The sequence below is a fragment of the Chlorocebus sabaeus genome, chromosome 27 (genome assembly GCF_047675955.1).
Source record: "Chlorocebus sabaeus isolate Y175 chromosome 27, mChlSab1.0.hap1, whole genome shotgun sequence".
Classification (NCBI taxonomy): domain Eukaryota; kingdom Metazoa; phylum Chordata; class Mammalia; order Primates; family Cercopithecidae; genus Chlorocebus; species Chlorocebus sabaeus.
In genome coordinates, this window is record NC_132930.1 from 45,279,236 (window position 1) to 45,301,299 (window position 22,064).

Sequence of the window (22,064 nt, forward strand, 5' to 3'; positions counted from 1 at the left end):
ACCGTCAACAGCGGGATGGGGAAGATTCTCTTATTTCCTCAGTGAGGGAAGTCCCACATCCAATAGATAGTGCAGCTGGTGTCCACCCAGGAGCCTGCCCTAGACTCTGCTCCTTCATTCCCACTTGTTGCTCCACCTGCCCCACTGCCTCCTACCCTGGTGGTTTCAGAAACCTCCCCTGTGCAGAGCGTGTCTCAGCAAAGCCACTGGGACCAACCCACGTACCGTGATGCATGTGCACGGATGGCCGCCACGGAGCAGAAGCCTTGAACTCTCCATCTCTCAGGAGGAAGTTTGCTAATCTTGTACATTCATGTTACTTGACTGGGAAAATGGCTGTGACATGACTTTAAGTGGAAAAAGATGTCCACAGAGTATGACCCACTTCTGATAGGAAAACCACACACACGTACACAGAGGAAGAAAGTGGGCAGAACAGTTGCACGCAAACATGATCCCAGCAGGTAAGAGGAAGAAAGTGTGCAGAACGGTGCACACTAACACGATCCCGACAGGTGAGTGGAAGAAAGTGAGCAGAACGGTGCACACTAACACGATCCCGGCCCGCGGGTGGAAGGAAGTGAGCAGAACGGCGCACGCTAACACGATCCTGGCCTGTGGGTGGAAGGAAGTGTGCAGAACGGCACACGCTAACATGATGCCAGCAGGTGAGGGAAAGGAGAACAGTGCACACTAACATGTTCCCGGCAGCTGAGAGGAAAGCAGACACCAGGGCCAGGAGACAGGGGCCCTTGAGGGGATGCAGGAAGGACTTTGGGGCAGGGGCAAGTCACTGTCAATGTCCGGCTTCCGGCTTCAGTGCTGAGTGGAGCATCACGGGCATGAACCAAGGGGTACAATGAATCAAATTCTGGGCCCAAAAGTAAATCAATTAAATCGGAGGGGCAACCATTTCTCCATGTGGAGTTATAAGTGATATCTATTTTCATCTTTAAACTTTTCTACATTACCAAAATAGCACCCAACAATCACGTTAGTTTTACAATCAGAAAGCGAGTGGCAGAAAGCGATGACATTAAACTGAACATTTTTATTCCAATTATTCAAGTTTTTCCTGTGCAATGTTTTCAAATGTTTTATTTTCAAAATGACCATCACAAAAAAAATGTAGTTTCCAGAATGTCATGGCTACACCTTAACCTACCCCACTCTTGCAGTGGGGGCAACAGCTTTGGGAGCAGGGACCATGTGTGGGGGCTGCACCCTTGCAGTGTGTGGCCTGGACACGGCCCAAGCCCTCCACTGCCCACGGACGACACTTTCACATTGATTAGTATGCATGCCCATCAAATCCTGCTGTAAACCAGAACTAAAGTTCTAAGTCCCCCAGCCGACTGAGTGGATCCCCTTTCAGCCAAGGGGACCCAAAGATACCTGAAAACCAAGTTAAGGCCATGAATGGGAAGGAGGGTTGGGGAAGCCTCATTATACCCACCCCCTCTTTGGAATTTAGACATAAATGACCACATTAAAATGACAACAGAGATCCTAGACTGACAAAACAGACTCTTTGTAGCAATAAGATACCCAGTTCAACCGGACTCCAGTATGGCATCACATGACAGATAGTAGCCCTGAAGGAAATCAAAGTATTTTACCCCAAAATATATTTCCTTGACGTATTTTGAAATGGCCCTTGCAAAGCTGTCTCTCGTGGGAGAAATTTGCATTCTGCAGAGAATCTGCTTTCCTTATTAGGCTTTTTCTGGAGAGTCTGACACCTTTTAAGGTCCTGTAAGAGACATACACATCTATTCTCTCTGAAGCCTGCTATCTGGAGGCTTCATCAACATGACAAAAACCTTGGCTTCCACAATCACCCTCCCCCCACCTTAACTCAAGCTGAGTTCAACTCTTTAGACAAAGCTTAACTCTTTCAACCCATTGCCAATCAGGAAATTTTTTAATCTACCTGTCAGAGACGTGTGAACCAGAGCAACTCCATCTTGAATATGAGCTGGGTAAAATGAGGTTGAAACCTACTGGGCTGCATGTCCCAGATGACCAAGGCATTCTAAGTCACAGGATGAGATAGGAGGCCAGCACAAGACACAGGTCATAAAGACCTTGCTGATGAAACAAGCTGCAATAAGGAAGCTGGCTGAATCCCACCCAAACCAAAATGGCAACAAGAGTGACCTCTGGCCCTCCTCACTGCTACACTCCCACCAGTGCCATGACAGTTTACAGATGCCATGGCAACATCGGGATGCCACCCTATATGGTCTAAAAAGGGGCGGCATGAATAATCTACACTCTGATTAGCATATCATCAAGAAATAACCACAAAAATGGGCAATCAGCAGCTCTCAGGGCTGCTTCGTCTAGGGGTAGCCATTCTTTTATTCCTTTACTTTCTTAATAAACTTGCTTTCACTTTATGAACTGGCACTGCATTCTTTCTTGCGTGAGATCCAAGAACCCTCTCTTGGGGTCTGGATTGGGACCCCTTTCCTGTAACATCTTTCTGGTGACCATGGAAGGAACCACAGTGTGGAAACCCTTGACCCAAAGGGTAACTTTGGGTAAGTGGTGGGGTCTGGTAACATCTTTCTGGTGAATCATGGAAGGGATGATACTGAGGAGACCTCTCGATCCAAAAGAAGTAGACTGCACCACTGATTGGCAGACTTTGAATAAGTGGTGGGGTACCTGGGTAAAGGATGGGATTGGGTTAGAGGCCCAACTTGGGGGACTTAGAGTCTCTCCTAAAACACAGTGGGTTAGAGGGGCCTCTTAAGAAAAAGTAAGGACGCCTGACCAACATTGGGTTAGGGGCCCCTCTCAGTAAGGTCCCTCTAGGTAAAGTCCCTTCTGGCTAAGACCAGGTTTGGCACTACGGGATGTTAACTGCTATTCTCTTTGGATTAATCTGCCTTGCACTCTTTGCTGATGGCTGTGAGTGAGAGAATTAGGCATGTACAGGATTGTGGGACTTGGGGAGTTTTTTCCTCCCTAAACAGGGAAACTTGAGAGCTGATGGGACTGTGGAAAAGATCCCTTCATGACCGACAAGCAGCCACCGCAACTTTTCAGTGTGGCTGCAATGGGTAGGTCTTTCTCCGACCTCCCTGAGCGCCTCGCGTTCCCCATGCTGCCTCAGGCAATGCTTTTCTCTCTCTGTGCAAACTGGTTGAATAAATTGTAAAAATAATTGTTTATCTCCTGTAAAGTTTTCATAAATGGAATAAAGGATTTGTGAGGCTAGTCTTCAGCTGTAGCCAACCAGGTCTGGTGTGCTTTGCGCATCTTTCTGTATTGTTCTGTCATAAAGAGGAGTGCCTTGAGATAGAGCATGGACTTAGGACACCTGTAAGCCTGCTTTTCAAGACAGCTCGGCAAACCAGTCAGTTACAAACATTGCTGCAGGTCCCTGAAAAAACTGGATGAGGTTTCCTTCTTGTCTTCTATGTTCTTGGGAGCTTGACCTTGTAACCACACGGCCGTGCTTTCTCTTTTCACAATGGTGGCCCAGGTTCAGGATTCAATTCCTGGCTTGGAAAATAAGTTATCTCCTATGTATTTATATGTATTATGTGTGTGATGTTTATATATGAAAGAGCTTTAATTGGTTTAAAAATAAGTGCTTAAATATTTTGTCAGAAAAGTAAAAAGTGTAATGCCTTTAAGTTCATATGACTTAAGTAATCTTTGGGAAATAAGGATTTTTAAAGATTATTGGTAAAATGAAAATATCTTCAAACATGTAAACATGTGGTCTAAATTATGCAGGTCAGATATTAAGTTTGCTAAATGCTTTAAGGTCATAAACTGCTTCTTTGACTTTTAAAATTTATTCAGTTTCCTACTCTGGAGCATTAGATTCCAGATAAGGCCAGGGACATGTGGAGTTAGCCATGCCCCTAGCTATGCCACAGTCTGTCTTTATCTGCACTTCTGCCTGGCATGTCCTAGGCTAACTTCCACACCTGGTACACAATTAGAATCCCCAGCTTACCAAGGTTTTCACCAAAAGTAAGTCACTAAGAATTAACATTGTAACATGTAATTAAGATTGCTAAAAAAAGTTTTATGTGCAAGATGTGTAAGAAAAGCGAAATGTGTCTTTTGGTAAAAGATTATAAGAAGACATGAGAATGTGAATTTTTCTTACCTAGATGAAAGGGTTAAAAGATTGTTTTAGCCCAGGCATGGTGGCTAACGCCTGTAATCCCAGCACTTTGGGAGGCTGAGGTGGGTGGATCACGAGGTCAGGAGATCAAGACCATCCTGGCTAACACAGTGAAACCCCGTCTCTACTAAAAATACAAAAAAAATTAGTCGGACGTGGTGGCGGGAGCCTGTAGTCCCAGCTACTTGCGAGGCTGAGGCAGAAGAAAGGCGTGAACCCGGGAGGCGGAGCTTGCAGTGAGCCAAGATCACGCCACTGCACTCCAGCCTGGATGACAGAGCAAGACTCTATCTCAAAAAAAAAAAAAAGGATTATTTTAAATTAGAATCAAGCTGAAGCTTTAAGCAAGTTGTGGAAGGCTTGTGAAAAGTTAATCTTGTAAAAAAATTCTGTGTCTGAACAAATTGGCTACAGTTAAAGCAGTATTAATCAGTTTTTCTGTAAACTGAACATTGGAATAAAAGCACAACAGGTTTTTTCTTAGAGCAAAAACCTCCCTATGATCTGCTCTTTAATAAAAATGTGTAAAGGTAAGTTATCAAAGGCTTATGAGAATCTTACCTTATGGCCAAACTGATTAAGATGGAAGATATTTGTCTATAAGATTTCATTAAGAATTAATTGGGTTTGACATCAATGGTGCACTAATGCAACAGTGACATTTGGCTTATTTGGTACAAAAACCACTCAGGAAGCATTATCAAATGTGAAATGGTGTTTGGTTTTCTTTGGGCTATATTTATATAAATGTGTTATTGGTATATGTTCCAAAAGTATGGGAAAATCCTATAATTCTAATGTGACTTAGTGTATGTTATTAATAATTATAATTGTCACATAAAATCATTGTATGCCAAGAAGGCAACCAAATTTCATGTTTTTGATTGTGGCTGCCCTAAAACATTTTGTTATCCACAGACAATTGTCTTGTTGTAATCCTTTTTAGAAGGTGGTTTATAACCAACTATAGAGCTCTAACAGGTATTCTTAAATGCAGGTTTTTAATAACTTTGGAAATTGTGATATTAGAAGAGAGAAAAAACTTTCAGAACTCTCATAGAAGGCTGAAATGTTAATGAATATCAAGCAAAACAGGAGTTAACTAAATTAACCAAACCAAGAACTAAAGTAATGTTTTTAACTTTACTTAAAATGTTGCCGATCCTTTGTTTTGTTTTTCAGAGTCAAGGAAACTTTTCTTTTGAGCTATTTACAGCTTTTAGCAATTGAGTAAAATACACTCCTGAGTAAACTATACTCCTGTGAACAAAATTTGGAGCATATTTCTCTGATTTCTTCAGAATTTGGAAACTGTGAGTATTCTTAATTTATGGCAATAGAGTTATTTGCATAAGCACAATAAAAATCTGATTTCTTTTGTAACAGGACACAATTAGAAAAACTGGTTATTTTACCAAGAATTTAACTGGAATGGGATGTTTTGCATTAAGGAATCACACTTGACTTGTAAAGCCAATAAAAGCCCCTTGGGGAAATGCCTCATATTTTGTCTTCACAGTCCCTGTATGGGGTTCCTGACCTGTGGTAAGTAAAGAATGTCACTTTCTAACAGGTCCAGGAGCCCCAGGCTATCTTGAGGCCTCAAGAGGAGAGGAATTTATTCAATTCATAAGTATTTGAGGGCACAAACCCGTGGCAGGGCCTGGCTCTAAAGAAGTCTTATCTGAGATTCCTTCTATGGAACAGCGTTCCATCAAAGCCAATTTAAACAGAGCTTATGTGAAAAACAATTATTCTTGCTGTACTTTATACAAATAATCAGGCCAAGTATAATGAAGCAGATCAGTCTTACCATGATTTGTCTTTAGTAAAAATGGAAAATGGGAAACTAGAGAAATTAGTTTCAAGAACTATGGCACACTTCTTAAATTCTAATTTCATCAGTTGTTTTTAAGTTTGTTTCTGCAATTTAGGCTAACCCTCCTTATTCCTGTGAACCAACCAGTGAACTCTGCCTGCTGCTCAGAAGAAACAAGAGGGATAGGTAATGTAAAAATCTAGATCAGTATTCTAATTCTGGGCACATTAGAATCAGCTAACAACCCCGTGTCAGCCTGGTTCCACCAACTGCTCAGTTCATGGAAAACCTTCTAATTCGGTTTACTTGTGATAGTTTTGCTTATTCTGTTTTATTGCTGTTCTGCCCTTTGTGTAGGAATGCAGGATAAGCTTACTGAATGTTTTCTTAAACAATAATCTTTCAGATATCACCTTTTGTCAGAACTCAAGTTATGAATGGCTCTCACCATTCCAAGGCTTTCTGGCTGAGCTCTTCTCTACCCTGAACAGAAGAGACCTTAATAGGCAAGGGTATCATTGACCCTATTCAGCCTAAAGAAGTTACAGAAGATGGTTCTTCATCCCTCTGCAACCCTTAGGATTAAAGGTTCTCTTATAAAAGGGATGGGGGAAATGTCAGAGGCCTGTGAACCAGAGCAACTCCATCTTGAAAAGGAGCTGGGTAAAATGAGGCTGAGACCTACTGGCCTGCATTCCCAGACACTTAAGGCATTAACAGGATGAGATGAGGTCAGCACAGGATACAGGTCGTAAAGACCTTGCTGATAAAATGGGTTGCAGTAAGGAAGTCAGCTAAAACCCACCAAACCCAAGATGGCCATGAGAGTGACCTCTGGTCGTCCTCACTACTACACTCCCACCAGCGCCATGACAGTTTACAAATGCCACGGCAACGTCAGGAAGTTACCCTATATGGTCTTAAAAGGGGAGGCATGAATCCACCCTTTGATTATTATATCACCGAGAAATAACCATAAAAATGGGCAACCAGCAGCCCTTGAGGCTGCTCTATGGAGTAGTCATTCTTTTATTCCTTCACTTTCTAAATAAACTTGCTTTCACTTTACGCTATGGATTCACCCTGAATTCTTTCTTGCATGAGATCCAAGAACCGTCTCTTGGGGTCTGGATGGGGACCCCTTTCCTGTAACACACCTATACCTAGAAGCTCGTTTTCAGACCTTTCTGGGCTGAACCAATGTGCACCTTCCATGCACTGATTGACGTCTCTGCCTCTAACTTCTGTCCCCCTAAAATGTATAAAATCAGGCTGTAACTCAGCAATCTTAGGCAGCTATTCTCAGGACCTCCCAGGGCTGTGTCACAGGTCATAGTCTTCACATTTGGCTCAGAAAAAACCTCTTCAAATATTTCACAGAGCTTGGCTTTTTGTCAACACTGCCAGTAAAGTGTGCCAGCTCCCCAATTTGAGGAACGAGGACCTTTCCAACAGGTGGATATGAAAATGCAGACCACATGGTGACATCGTGGCCACAGGCATCGCAAAGCTCTCCTGCACGAGAACCCGTCGTGTCTCACATGGTGACATCGTGGCCAGGGATTGCAAAGCTCTCCAGCACGAGAACCTGTCATGTCTCACATGGTGACATAGTGGCATCGCAAAGCTCTCTGGCATGAGAACCCGTCGTGTCTCACATGGTGACATAGTGGCATCACAAAGCTCTCTGGTATGAGAACCCATCGTGTCTGACATGGTGACATAGTGGCCAGGCATCACAAAGCTCTTCTGCACGAGAATTCGTTTGCGTCTGACATGGTGACATCGTGGCCAGGTATCGCAAAGCTCTTCTGCACGAGAACCTGTCGTGTCTCACATAGTGACACTGTGGTATCGCAAAGCTCTCTGGCATGAGAACCCGTCGTGTCTCACATGGTGACATCGTGGCCACAGGCATCGCAAAGCTCTCTGGCACGAGAACCCATCGTATCTCACATGGTGACACTGTGGCATCGCAAAGCTCTCTGGTACGAGAACCCGTCGTGTCTCACATGGTGACACCGTGGCCAGGTATCGCAAAGCTCTCCAGCATGAGAACCTGTTGTGTCTGACATGGTGACTTTGTGGCTACAAGCATCACAAAGCGCTCCTGCATGAGAACCCGTCGTGTCTGACACCAAAGTCAAACGTGTTTATTTCTGTAAACCTTGAACATACCCTTGACCTTGAACAACTTCTATGACCTGCTGGTGGAAAAACAGGTAGTTTCAGACCAAAGGTTGGACTAGACCACAAACCAAGGTCCCAAGTGATAAAAAAGACAAAACATGAAAACCCCTCCAGAGATGCCCGAAGCTCAGTTACTTGGGAGACAAGGACAGCTGGGGCCTGCTCCAGAGGGCGGTGAGGCAGGAGTGACCGTGACTCCAACTCAGGCTGGCCACCACCAAGAATCTGGCTGCGGGCACATCAGAGGACTTCGGAGCCTGTTCCTTCTCACTTAGAAAAGCTACAGGTCTAGGCAAAGGAGCTGTCCACACACACACACACACACACACACACACACACACACACTCAGGTGTCCCGTGAGGGGGACCCCTGGTGGAAATCTGCATGACCCTGGCTGACAGCCCACCCAGGCCCAACTGCTCTCTTGGGCTGGGACCCCCAGGCAGTGGCGCTGGGGACCCCTAGGCCCGTGAGGCCTGTGGGTGGCAGCCTCAGTGGGGAATGAGGCCCTCCGACACTGGCAGGCACCACTGACGTGTTCTCTGGGTTTGTACTAGGAACCGCCCCATCGAAATTGCCAAGGGCCTGAGCACTCTCTCTCATTCCCATTCTCTCTGAAGGCAGGAAGAGTATCATAGACAAAACACACTTAAACCATGAAGAGTTTGTTTAAACCCAAGGAAACTTCTAAACCAGAGCAAGATGAATTCAGGTGGGGGTTCTCCTGGGTTCAACTGATGACGGACACCAGCGTCTCAGCCTACCTATTGCGTCTGATCCCTGTGCTGGGGCCCTCGGGCACCAGGGAGGTCCCATGGCTTCTGATCCCACTTGGACACCTCCTGCTGTCTGCCTGCGGCAGTGTCCAGCCTGTTGGGGCCGGTCTCCCCCTCTGCAGACACAGCTAACGGCACAACTCACCCCACACGGTTGGCTGAGGGTCCCATAAGATGATGAATCCTGAGTGCTCAGCAAGGCGCTGGCAGGCGGTAGGTGCTCATCAAAGAAGCCACTAATTACCCCTCAGAAGCCCCTGGAGCCCCAAAGGGGTGGGATGTGGTGGTGGGGTGTCCTGCCCCTTTTCGAAACATGAAAATGAGCTTGAGAAGTGGTTTCCGGTACTGGAAATTCAGTTTTAAAAACCATTCTGGACCATGCCCTTCAGACGCTCAGAAGTTCTCTGGGCTACTCAGAAAAATAAGAACTGGTCCTGGTTGGTTCAGCACCGTCCTGAGACACACTGGGTCACATCTGTTTGATGAACTGTGGTGACAAGAGCGTGGCCACAGGGGTCAGGGGGCACCAGAGTGACCCGACTCCCTGCTACTGATGACAAAGCCCTTCTGTGCCCTGAGCTGATGAGAAGTTAAGAAGCAGGACCCAGACGCCAAGACGGCACTGCTCTGGGAACCTAACACTGGGTACGGCAGCCAAGCCCACAGCCCTGCGGGGAGCAGGAGTGACCGGGGGAGGCGTGCACCGATGGCCCCGGTCTGCTGCAATCAGGCTGTGGCCAGCACCACGGGGACAGGCCACATGTGTGCAAGGACCTGCTGGGCAGAATCTGCAGGAACAAACAGATCAAACATGTTACGAATAAAGCGATTTGTATATAACTGGTAGGGGGGTGGGGGTTGGAGACTGAAATGCCCACTCAAATCATTACTTTTTAAAAAAACATTTCCTCGATGGACATTTCCAGCTCCACAAAAGAAAGTAATCAAATAGATGTTCCTCCTTAAGTCTTAAACCATGACATTCAGATGATCTATGTGCAAATTAATAAGGTTGTAACATAATTTGATTAGGTGACAAAGCCGAGGGAGAGCTGACAAAGAACCAGACTGGCACCACTGACTTCTTAATGAAGTGGAGCTCTGTAAAAAATCTAGACAAATCACAGGTTGTCTGACCAGAAAACCCCTGACTATGGGCTGTCTACTTTAGAGTCAGGAGCTGAACCCTGAAAACTGAATGTGCGAAATTCTAATGATCAAAAAACCCACGGCGCGTCAGGCAGACATGATCACGTGCATTTCTTTTCCACGCTGCAAATCACCACAATCCCAGATTAGCCCAGCCGGCCGGGCGCCTCCCTCCCATCTGCCTGGGCGGTGAGGTCAATCAGCAGTTTAAGTGCAGAGGTGCGGGCTCAGAAGGCAGCAGCAATCTCCAGCGTGTTCTGGAATCAGAAGTTGAGGTCCACGTCTGATTAGTTCCCTTCGTTTCATTAGACTTGGCTGAATGTGTGCCGGCGCCACTACAGCTTTGATTTCAGACTTCCTATGACAGGTTTGTTCACCGAAAACTCTGGCCACCAGGACGCCCGCTCCAACACCTTGCTTTCCTGCAGGACAGCGCCCCAGAGGTTTTTGTAGAGCTGCAAACAACACGTACACAGCAAGTGAAGACAAAGAAATAAGAAGGAAAAGATTCCTAGACAGGTGAGTGTGCAAATGCAGCTCCTCAAAGTTTTTGTTAAAAACACAGGAAATTCGGCTGGGCGCGGTGGCTCATGCCTGTAATCCCAGCATTTTGGGAGGCCGAGGTAGGCAGAACACCTGAGGTCAGGAGTTCGAGACCAGCCTGACCAACACGGAAAAACCCCATCTCTACTAAAAAAAAATTCAAAATTAGCCAGGCGTGGTGGCACATGCATGTAATCCCAGCTACTGAGGAGGCTGAGGCAGGAGAATCACTTGAACCTGGGAGGCGGAGGTTTCGATGAGCCAAGATTGCACCATTGTACTCCAGCTTGGGCAAGAAGAGTGAAACTCCATTTCAAAACAAACAAACAAACAACAATAACAACAAAAAGGAAATTCTCTCACTTTTTAGAGAAATTTTAAAATGATTTAAATTTATATGAACTTTTTTTTTTTAGTAGAAACCAATTAGGAAAATTCAATTATAAAGTACCATAAAACACATTTATAATGAAAATCACCCCCTCGCCCTCTTCTTTGGAAATTATTGGCTGGGTGAGGTGGCTCGTGCCTGTAATCCCAGCACTCTGGGAGGCTGAGGAAGGCAGATCACTTGAGCTCATGAGCTAGAGACCAGCCTGGGCAACACAGAGAAACCCCATCTTTAAAAAAAAAAAAAAAAAAGTGCAAAAAATTAACTGGACATGGAGGAGTTCACCTGTAGTCCCAGCTACTTGGGAGGCTGAGGTGGGAGGATTGCTTGAGCCCAGGAGGTTGAGGCTACAGTGGGCCGAGATCGTGCCACTGCACCCCAGCCTGGGTGACAGAGTGAGATCCTATCTCAAAAAAAAAAAAAGGAAATGATTGTGGGCAGTGGACACCCTGTTTCTTAGTAATTGCAGCCACCACAGGATTCTGCGAGGCTGCATCGACGGCCGCTCTGAAATCTGCTCTCACACCCCAGGCCGCTACAGGCCGCACAGGCGGCACATGGCCACCAGCAGCAGGACGCCCGCGCCTGGTTGCCCTTACTGGCTGACTCCGGGACCTGGGCCACCACACCCTGCTCCTCTTGTCCTGCCCCAGGCCCGCACTCCCCTACGGGATGTGCAGACTTCACTGCTCTCAGCCTAAGCAGCCTCGCTGGGAAGATGGGGAGAGACGCTCCTGTCTCGGAGGAAGGCTGTACAAACAAAGGGCGAAGGGCGGCTAAGCAGACACTTCACCCGTGCAGGTGGGAAGGGGCAGCCCAGCCCATCTCCAGAGCCTGGGGAGGTGGTCTATTTTGCATCCAGCTTATGTTGACCCTTTTATTTACAAGAAACCCCTCTGCCTGTACCTGCTAAATGCACTTAGCAACCCCTCCTCCCCACTCTGCTACTCTGGGCTCCACAGACAGATCCAGGCTGCTGCTCCACAAGGCCTAGGTTCCAGCTTACGTTTCACAGTTTGGAGCAGCAGGCTTGGTTTAAGGATGGTCTCAACTCCCCTACGGCTCTGTTTGTTCCTTTATAGTGAACTTCTTACCCGGCAGCCCCTGGTTAATATACCAGTTCCTTGCAACTGGGAGAAATGTACTTACTTTTTTTTTCTCTGAGATGAGGTCTCTGTTGCCCAGGCTGGAGTGCAGTGGCACGATCACTGCTCACCACAGTCTCGACCTCCCCAAGCTCAGGGGATCCTCTCACCTCAGTTTTTGTAATTTTTTTTTTTTTTTTTTTTTTTTTTTTTTTTGAGACGGAGTCTTGCTCTGTAGCCCGGGCTGGAGTGCAGTGGCCGGATCTCAGCTCACTGCAAGCTCCGCCTCCCGGGTTTACGCCATTCTCCTGCCTCAGCCTCCCGAGTAGCTGGGACTACAGGCGCCCGCCACCTCGCCCGGCTAGTTTTTTGTATTTTTAGTAGAGACGGGGTTTCACCGTATTAGCCAGGATGGTCTCGATCTCCTGACCTCGTGATCCGCCCGTCTCGGCCTCCCAAAGTGCTGGGATTACAGGCTTGAGCCACCGCGCCCGGCCAGTTTTTGTAATTTTTATGGACAGGGTTTTGCTATGTTGCCTAGGCTGGTCTCAAACTCCTGCGCTCAAGGGATCCGCCCGCCTCAGCCTTCCAAAGAGCTAGGATTACAGCTATGAACCACCACGCTCAACCAGGAGTGCACGTTTTATAAACCATCCTGTCAGCAACACCTCCAGTCGGCTCTGGTTTTAACTGTGGAACCCAGAGCCAGAGGGGCCCTCCACCATGGGCAAGGTCTCTCCTCCCCTCGGTTGTTCCCTGCCTCTGCAGAGCCAGGCGCAGCGAATAGACACTCAAGGCTGCTCCTGTACGGGGCAGACAGTCCTGTGTGCTCGGGGGTCCTCCATGGTGGGTCTGGCTCCACTGTCTCTTCGAATGCCTGTCTACCTGGTGAGCCCCCTACCTCCTGGTGAGACTGCCTCTCCCAGGGAGGTGGGTAGGGCAAGTCCCCCTCCTACGTGCTCCCCCAGGATCCAAGGCTCCCCCCAAGTCTTCTCTCCCTACAGCAGGGCACAGTTTCTTCAAATCCTGGCTCCGCCACTCCCTGGCTGGGAAACCCACTGGGCTTCTCTGGATCTCAGTTCTCAGCAGCAGTGATCATCCGGGCTGTATGGGCTCAGGGGATGGTCAGTGGTCAGCCCCCCGATGCGGGACAGCAGGCCCTCCGCAGAGATGACCATCCCTGCCTCTCCTACTACTGGGAACTCTCACCTCCTGCCCTGCTCACCTGGCCCCTGGCACTACCTGCCTCTTGGCACACCTAGCCCAACCCAGGTGTAGCCTGGGCCAGGCTGAGGCCAGGCACTGGGCCCTCCCTGGCTAAGCCAGTAAGGACTCATGCATGGACTTCAGCATTCCCCGAGGACTGAGGAGGTGGGTCCTGCCCACTAAGGCTCAATCTCCATTTGAGCAGAGACCCAGGTGCTGGCAGATGCCTCAGCAGAAAGAACTCAGTCGTGGGGCCAGGGGGCAGGGATGGGGTTGACCCCTCTGTGGCTCACAGCCGGGGGACCTCAGGGCACGGGACGTGGGCACTGACATGCCGAGTCCCTCTAGCAGAAGATGGACACAGCCCTATAAGCAGTGGGGTGCTGCAGGGCACCCAGTGGACCTGTGAGCGTTGCCCCTTGAGGGCATCATCAGGTGGGAGGGAGACACAGGGTCAGTAATGAGGCCAGCAAGGGCCACACTGCAGTGCCTGGGGCACTGCCTCAGCTGGATGCCAGAGAAGGCCTCTCCAAGGCAGCGACAGTCAGCTTATACCGAAAGAATGCGAGGCACTCCAGGCAGCCGGAGCAGCAGGCACAAGGCCCTGGGGTGGGCACGGGCCTGGCACAACAGATGGAGAGGCAGTAGGGCTGGATCTGGTGGGCAGGAGGGGAGCGTGGGGTGAAGGACCCTGGAGGGATGCAGTGGCTGCCTGGGGCTGGGGCGTGGCAGCGTCAAGGAGGCTGGTGGAGGCTCCCTCGGGGGAGCAGCCTGACTCCATCTGCTTTGAAATCATTATGGAACATGGGGGGCTGGGGAGCCACAGGGAGGCAGCTGGGGGAAAGTGGGACAGGGGAGAGTAACGCCAGTGACAGCCATGGATGGTCAGAGGGGACAGAGGGGCCTGGGGAGTCCAGGACAGGGACGGGGGAGAGGCCTGCAGGGCCAGGAGCCTGCATGGTCAGATGGGGGTAAGACCTGGGACCGGGGAGGCCAGTGGGGAGTGGGAAGAGGGCAGAGGCCATAGTGTGTGGACCTCCAACCTCTGCCTGTGCAGGCAGACAGTGCCACCACCCCATCTCGAGAGGAAAAGGCAGGCAGGGGACGGGCAAATCCCCTGCAACCACAGAGCCAGCATGGCGAAACACCAGAATGAGGCTGTCCCGACTTGTCCTGGGCCCTCCCCACAGAAGCTCCCCCAAGTGTGACCACTTTCCAGAAGCCGCCGGACCCCCGACCCACAGGAGCATCTCAGCTCTGCAGAAATGCCCATCGGCCCTTGGGGCGCCCCGCGAGGCCCTGTCCTCCCTTTACCTCGCCGTCGGCTCTGCCAATTGGTGAGTCCAGAACAAAGTCAGGAGGAGCGATCACGTCTACCAGGGCAACTGCGTCGTCTTTCAGCTGTTGGAAAACAAAGCCCAGACACTTGGCACCGCCCGGGAATTTCCATGGTGACCAAAGGGTAACAGCCCTGTCCGTGTTTGCTAGGACCCACTAGCAACGGGTAACCTGAGCGGCACGTGCGGCTCTGCTGCCAATGCATGATCTCTTCACTGGCCTGGATTCGAGTCCCTTGCTGTGCGCTGGAATGTTTTCACCATGCTGCTTTCCACTCGGGACTTCCAGGGCTGGTTTCTTCCCAACAAGGTAGAAAAGGCCCTTAAAAGTGACGACCCTGCAGCTCGTGAATTAGCAGCTGCCTCCGGAGGCTCATTTCTAAGCCTTGACTTATGTGGGCAACTGCTGTTCCAGTAAAGGAAAATATGTCCAGAAAACATGTAATAGAGAAGGCATTTATGAGCACTTGGAAAAGCCGTAAGCATATGAAGCCTCCTCAGTTGGCAGTGGTTTTATTACTCTCCTATTCCACTGGACAAATTATTCTTCAGTATGACACATGAAATTTATATGAGTGGATTCTCAAGAACTTTCTTAAAATGCAAAAAAAAGACCGGGCGCGGTGGCTCAAGCTTGTAATCCTAGCACTTTAGGAGGCCGAGGCGGGCGGATCACGAGGTCAGGAGATCGAGACCATCCTGGCTAACACGGTGAAACCCTGTCTCTACTAAAAATTGCAAAAAATTAGCCGGGCGTGGTGGCGGGCGCTTGTAGTCCCAGCTACCGGGAGGCTGCGGCAGGAGAATGGCATGAACCCGGGAGGCGGAGCTTGCAGTGAACTGAGATCGTGTCACTGCATTCCAGCCTGGGGGACAGAGCAAGACTCCGTCTCAAAAAAAAAAAAAAAAATTCTCCTTAAAATATTATGAAATGCCGTGGCTACACTGCATGGAACCCAGGAACGGGAGACACCGTTAATGATATGGATCAAAGGCAATCGGTCAGCACAGAGTAATAAAGGCCACAATGGAGGAACTGACTGCGCATGGAGGAACTGACTGCGCCTCCGCGCTTCAACGCGGTGCTCTGCAGGGTGTGGCCGCCTGGTCCTGGTCCACGTGCCTCGGCATGGAGGCCACAGACAAACGCCCCTGCTCCCAGAGAGAAGCTCTTGGCAGAGCACAGATGCTGAGCCCAACAAACATGTTCCGTAAGGGTCCAGGTAGGAGATGTGCCGTGGAAGCACAAAGACACCCGCGGACGACACTCAGGTGAACGGCAGGACTGGGCTGAGTTTGCTGGCCCTGGCCTAGCAGATGGCTGGCACCCTCTCCACCTGGCTGACCGTGGCCTCCCCGAGAGTGGTGTGGACGGGCACACGCGGAGTGGCACACAACGGTCAGCCAGCCTTGGCCATAGCCTCACTGGGAAATCAGTTGTGGCTTTTTTTCTATTTTTTTGAGACACGGTCTGGCTCTGTTGCCCAGGCTGGAGTGTGATGGTACAATTACGGCTCACTGCAGCCTCAAACACGTGGGCTCAAGCCACCCTACCTCAGCCTCTTGAGTAGCTGGGACTACAGGCATGTGCCACCAGGCCTGGCTAATTTTTTAAAATTATTTTTTGTAGGTCGGGCATGGTGGCTCATGCTGGTAATCCCAGCACTTTAGGAGGCCAAGGCGGCTAGGTCAAAAGGTCAGGAGATCGAGACCATCCTGGCTAACATGGTGAAACCCCGTCTCTACTAAAAATACAAAAAAATTAGCCGGGCGTGGTGGCAGGCGCCTGTAGTCCCAGCTGTTGGGGAGGCTGAGGCAGGAAAATGGCGTGAACTCAGCAGGTGGAACTTGCAGTGAGCCGAGATTGCGCCACTGCACTCCAGCCTAGGTGAGAGCGAGACTCCGTCTCAAAAAAAAAAAGAAAAAAAAATTATTTTTTGTAGAGATGAGGTGCCACTACGTTGCTCAGGCTGGTCTCGAACTCCTGGCCTCAAGTGATCCTCCTGCCTTGGCCTCCCAAAGTGCTGGGATGATAGGCATGAGTCACCACACCCAGGCACTTTTTATAAACAACACCTCCCTGCTATGCCTCCCTCTGCAAGGTTACCCCTGTGCTTTCCTTGGCTCACCTGCATACTCCGAAGGCCTCCACAGGGGTCAACACGGCCCCAAGCGGGTAAAATTTGGCTCTCAGAGGAGCCAAGGAAAACCTCTCCCTGTGGCCGGTTCGATGTTAAGAGGAATGAAAGTGGCCACAAATGTGTACCACAATTAGACACGCCCTTCTCCAGAACCGCAGGCTCAGGGAAGGGGTTTATACAGTGAATCCCAAGACGGGCTCACAGCCAGTCACAGGGACATTCCATTAGTCCCAGATCAAGTGTGAAAGCAGCGACAGGGGAGATGAAAGGCCACGTCTCCAGTCACCGGAGACACTGCGCTAAAAGGCAGCAGTACGCGGTCCGGTTCCTACCAGCAAAAGTGGAGTGACGTCTCCGTGGACACAGTGGTCCTGCCCGCCGCGGCAGCACCAGCACCAGCACCAGCACAAGTGGCTCCTCAAATTCAGTGCAATGAAAGGAAATCTGAGACCCTCACTCACACAGCCGCCTTCCCCCCACCCAGCGTCTACCGCGCTAAACAGCACAGCAAGGGGGCTTCTGTCCCTGGATGGAAGAGCTGCCAGATCAGAACGTGGGGTTGGGGCCCTCTGATTTCCTGGGTGACATAAGTAATAGAATATAGTAAACAAGGACACCGCCAGGAAACAAATTGGAGACTGAGTCCCCTAAACACTCGGAGAATTCTCAAAGTAGCTGCAAACGGTGTGTGAGAGGGCCTGGGTGTGTGCAGATCTGGAGACACCCCGACAGGTTACTTTTGCAGAAATTTCTGATGTGGGCATATTTTCTTGTAATCCTCCAGTTTTTACTAAACCCTGAACAAACATGAATGTTTGGGTTGCAAAGGCAGTGCGTGTCGGCTCTGGGTGATGCTAAGGGGGTGCGTTTCGGTCTGGGTGACGCTAAGGGGGTGTGTATCAGCTTTGGGTGACGCTAAGGGGGTGCATGTCGGTCTGGGTGACACTAAGGTGGTATGTGTCAGTCTGGGTGACGCTAAGGCAGTGCATGTCGGTCTGGGTGACACTAAAGTGGTACGTGTCGGTCTGGGTGACACTAAGGCGGTACGTGTCGGTCTGGGTGACACTAAGGCGGTACGTGTCGGTCTGGGTGACACTAAGGCGGTACGTGTCGGTCTGGGTGACACTAAGGCGGTACGTGTCGGTCTGGGTGACACTAAGGCGGTACGTGTCGGTCTGGGTGACACTAAGGCGGTGCGTGTCGGTCTGGGTGACGCTAAGGCGGTGCGTGTCGGTCTGGGTGACGCTAAGGCGGTGCGTGTCGGTCTGGGTGACGCTAAAGTGGTACGTGTCGGTCTGGGTGACGCTAAGGTGGTACGTGTCGGTCTGGGTGACGCTAAGGTGGTACGGGTCGGTCTGGGTGACGCTAAGGTGGTACGTGTCGGTCTGGGTGACACTAAGGTGGTACGTGTCGGTCTGGGTGACGCTAAGGCAGTGCATGTCGGTCTGGGTGACACTAAGGTGGTGCGTGTCAGTCTCGGTGATGCTAAGGTGGTACAGGTCAGTCTGGGTGACACTAAGGTGGTAGGGGTCGGTCTGGGTGACACGAAGGCGGTGCGTGTTGGCTCTGGGTGATGCTAAGGCGGTGCGCGTCGGCTCCTCTGGGTGACACTAAGGCGGTGTGTGTCAGTCTGGGTGACGCTAAGGGGGTGCGTGTTGGTCTGGGTGATGCTAAGGGGGTGTGTATCGGCTCTGGGCGGTTGTGTAACATGGATGTAGAGAACACGGCAGCACCCACGGCTCACCTGGGAACACAGGGCCAGGACGGCGCTCTCCAACACTTCTCCTGCCTGCTCACCAGAGAAGTATCCGCCTGCAAGCATAGCCTCGGTCATGTGGGGGCTGGGTCCTCAGTCCAAAACCAACCCCAACACCAACATGGCCTGAGTGCACTTTCCGAATTGGCCACAGAGGAGGCCTGTTTTGGGCGAACACATCAGTGTCATTGCTGTCCCCAGCCCAGCTGTGACCCGAGGAACGTGCTGGCTCAGGGGCCGAGTTCTGACACCCTTTTCCCGCCCAGGCATTGATGGTCTTGGCCTGGGGCAACGAGGGAGGCAAGGTCCCCTCCCTGGCCTGGGGCTCAGGGAGGCTGGGTGGGTTCCTCCCTTGGGAGGAAGCAAGGAAGGGGCTCCCGGGCAGAGCGAAGCAGGGGTGCGTGGCAGGGGGCGCAGGGGCGAGGGGGTACCTGGGACCACCCAGGGGAGTGGGGGGGGCGGTGGGCGCCTGCAGGGACTCAGAGGCTGCAGGGGAACTTGGCTCTTGGTGTCGCCTCCAGCTGCTGTGGTTTCTGGTGGGGCCCTAAGAGGTCCAAGGCCGTGGCCTCGTGCGTTCAGAGCGCATCTGTGGCGGGGTCTGCGTTTGCTGTGATTTTTGCTGGCGAGAACTGTGTCTTACCACTTAGGGTTTTTCTCAGGCAGCAGTGGGGCTCCTGCCCTGTGCCCGCCCTCTCTGGCAGACACTCGTGTCCCTTCCTTGGTGCACCTGAGCACTGTCAAGGCCTTCATAAGGTCAGCACCACCATCCAGGGGGTAAACGCTGGCTCTTGGGGTGGGGAGGATCTTATTCTTATTCTTCACAAGCCCAGAGACGCAGGACATGAATGGATACGCGGTATATCCTAGTACCAAAGATGCACGGGTGCCAGCCATTGGGAAGAACCACCTAAAAAGACTTCCTGGGGGCAACAACCAACAAAAGGTTGACAAACTTTGGTTTACCCCATTCCCACCAATCCTCCAGGAATCAGCCCCAGCACCCCGTCCTCCAGGAAGTCTTCCAGGGTTCCCAAGTCTAGACACTCATGGCTCATGTCTCTCTGTGCCTTATGGGACCTAGGGGGTGGGCTTCTGCTCTCTGCAGAGCCCGGCAGGCTGCCTGGCACGAGGGGGCCTTCTGGAAGTGCTCTCTGAACCGAACCCCAAGTGAAAGGAAAATTGGGTCTCTTGGCACCACCCTGACGCTGTTCTGCCCCATATGCCTCTCATTATGGAAGTGGGCTCCTCATCTGTCCACAGCGCCCTCCGCCATGCTCAGTAAGTCCTGTGGAAGGAGGACAATGGCGCAGGAAGCAGCTTCCTAGATACAACAGCGGGGCCCTGACTCTGGGGAGGACAGCAAGCCCGCAGTCAGAAGCCTCACCTCGGTAGAGCAGGGCCGCATGGCGGCTCAGGGACCACAGGGCGTACAGAGCACTGAGCCGCCCCAGCACGGCCCGCAGCGAGGGCGGCACGCAGGGCTGGTGCACGTGCTCGTGGAACCTCTGCACCACGGTGAGCTCCAGGAAGGCCAGCGCCAAGGGACGGCCGTGGGACACCTGGAACACAGGACGGCACCATAAGGACCATGAGAGTCCCAGCCCTGCCCAGATTCCCGGTGGAGGAAGTTCTCAGGAAACACGAACGCGGGTCTGCATTCCCGTGCAAGTCCTAGGACAGTAACATGAGGTGAGGCAGCACACAGATGCCGTGCAGCATAAAACGTTTCTAGAACACAATGGAAAAGGCCTATGTGAAGATGGAGCTGGGAGTGCTCTGGCTCCACCGACGCCCTCCAAGGCCTCAATCTCAGCTCAGCTCCCATCTGGGACTGGGAGAGGCATGGTCATTGCACACGGGGCCTGGGGCAGGCCTCGCGATGCTCTGCGGCTACAGTGTGGGCGCCCACCAGGAGGCCCCCGAGGACCCAGGACCTGGCTTCTTCCACAGGGGAAGACACGGAGGAGCTGGAAAAAGGGCTTGTCAAGCTCCTCCCTGAGCTCAGAATTGACTTCGCTTCTCCAAAGGAACAGCCACCCCCTCCTCCAAAGCCTCCAAAGCACGCTTCTCTCCTTTCTCTCCATGCTGTACGTCCCCTGCAGGCTCTGCTGCTCCCATCTTTATGTCCATGAGTGCCCAATGTTTAGCTCCCATTTATACGTGTGAACATGCAGCATTTGGTTTTCTGCTGCTGCGTTAGTTTGCTGAGGATAACGGCTTGTAGCTGCATCCATGTTGCTGCAAAAGCCATGACTGTTGGTAGTGATGGTTGCACGGTATCCCGTGGTGTCTATGTACCCCATTTTCTTTATCCAGTCCACCGCTGTGGGGCACCCGGGTTGATTCTACAGTTTTGCTATTGTGAATAGCGCTGCGATGGACGTACAGGTACATGTGTCCAGCTGGCAGGATGATTGCTTTTCTTTGGGGTATGTACCCAGTAATGGGATCGCTCGGTCGAGGGGAAGGGCAACTCTTAGCTCTGAGAAATCGCCAAGCTGCCCTCCACAGTGGCTGAACTAATCTGCGTTCCCACCAACCGTGTATCCATGTCACTTTTCTCCACAGCCTTACCAGCATCTGCTATAATATCAAAAACATTTGCTGATAATCATCAACTTCACTTATTAGCCTTTCTTTCCCTGTCTCCCATTTATCATCTCACCAGATATTTTAAATTAGGAAAACAATACACGCATTGCTTGACTTGTTAGGATGAGCAGGTGCCATTTTTAAAATTAAAAAAAATCCAGCCCAGCGATGAAATACAGGGTATGGGGGACCGACTGCTGCAGGAGGACCCGGCCGCGTGCCTGGCCTATGCTGCTGCCCCAAATCTTCCCAGAACACAGCAGGGCGAAGCACACGGCAGCAGGGTCTCCAGTCACAAAGCCAGTGTCCTCCAGGGCCCTGTTGGGATCAGGAGCCTCGAGAAAACAGAAACCGGGAGAAGCTGCTTTCCCGCCCTGCTTCGTGCCAGCCTGACTGGTACCGTCCCAAGACCCCCGCTGGGTCCTGCACACTCATGGGTGGGCTGTCCTGTTGGTGCCAGGAAGGCCTGTCCTGCTCCCTGCTGTCTGAGCATGGAGTGTGCCAGCCCAGGGCCTTGGGGCTTCCTGCCCTCTCCTGATCTCACACGTGCCATAGCTCTGGGCCTTGGTTTTGACGGGATCTGGACTTGCACTGGGGACGTGGGGACTGCATGACAGACCCCAGCTAGGATTAGCGCCCAGAATTCCCAGAGCCCTGCCAAGTGAGGCGGGGCAGCCCTCAGGCTCCCACCTGAGGCCTCTGGCAGGAGGCTGATAACACAGGCCTGTGGGGGAGCTGCCAGGTGTGGTGCTGCAGCTCCAGGCCTCAGCCCCTCCTCCTTTCACCTTCCATGAAACAAGTGGGTGACAGAACCTGCACCTCCGCAAGCTGCTCCTGTGTCCACGAGAACACGGCAATTCCACTGAATCCTGCCCACACCCCAAAACATGCTCCCACACAAGGGCCTCTCCTCTCGCCATGGGTCC

The 22,064-nt window shown here is 51.2% G+C and overlaps 1 protein-coding gene across 4 annotated transcripts in view; it reads right to left on the reverse strand.

The window, feature by feature from the left end:
* Window positions 1-1,083: 1,083 nt before the first annotated feature.
* ACOX3 (acyl-CoA oxidase 3, pristanoyl) overlaps window positions 1,084-22,064 on the reverse strand; it is a 62,366-nt gene continuing 41,385 nt past the window's right edge. Inside the window, exons 15-19 of one of the 4 annotated variants that reach the window (XR_012091646.1) lie at window positions 19,931-20,105; window positions 18,535-18,602; window positions 14,627-14,713; window positions 9,084-10,542; window positions 1,084-8,176 (exon numbers count right to left, since the gene is read on the reverse strand). Coding sequence is in view for 2 of the 4 variants with exons in the window: in XM_073012549.1 (XP_072868650.1) it covers window positions 18,584-18,602; window positions 19,187-19,466; window positions 19,931-20,105 (474 nt within the window). In the remaining 2 variants the exon portion in view is untranslated. Of the gene's footprint in view, window positions 10,543-14,626; window positions 14,714-18,534; window positions 18,603-19,186; window positions 19,467-19,930; window positions 20,106-22,064 lie in introns of those variants that run through there. The other 3 variants (XR_012091645.1, XM_008018017.3, XM_073012549.1) reach the window with 3 other exon arrangements.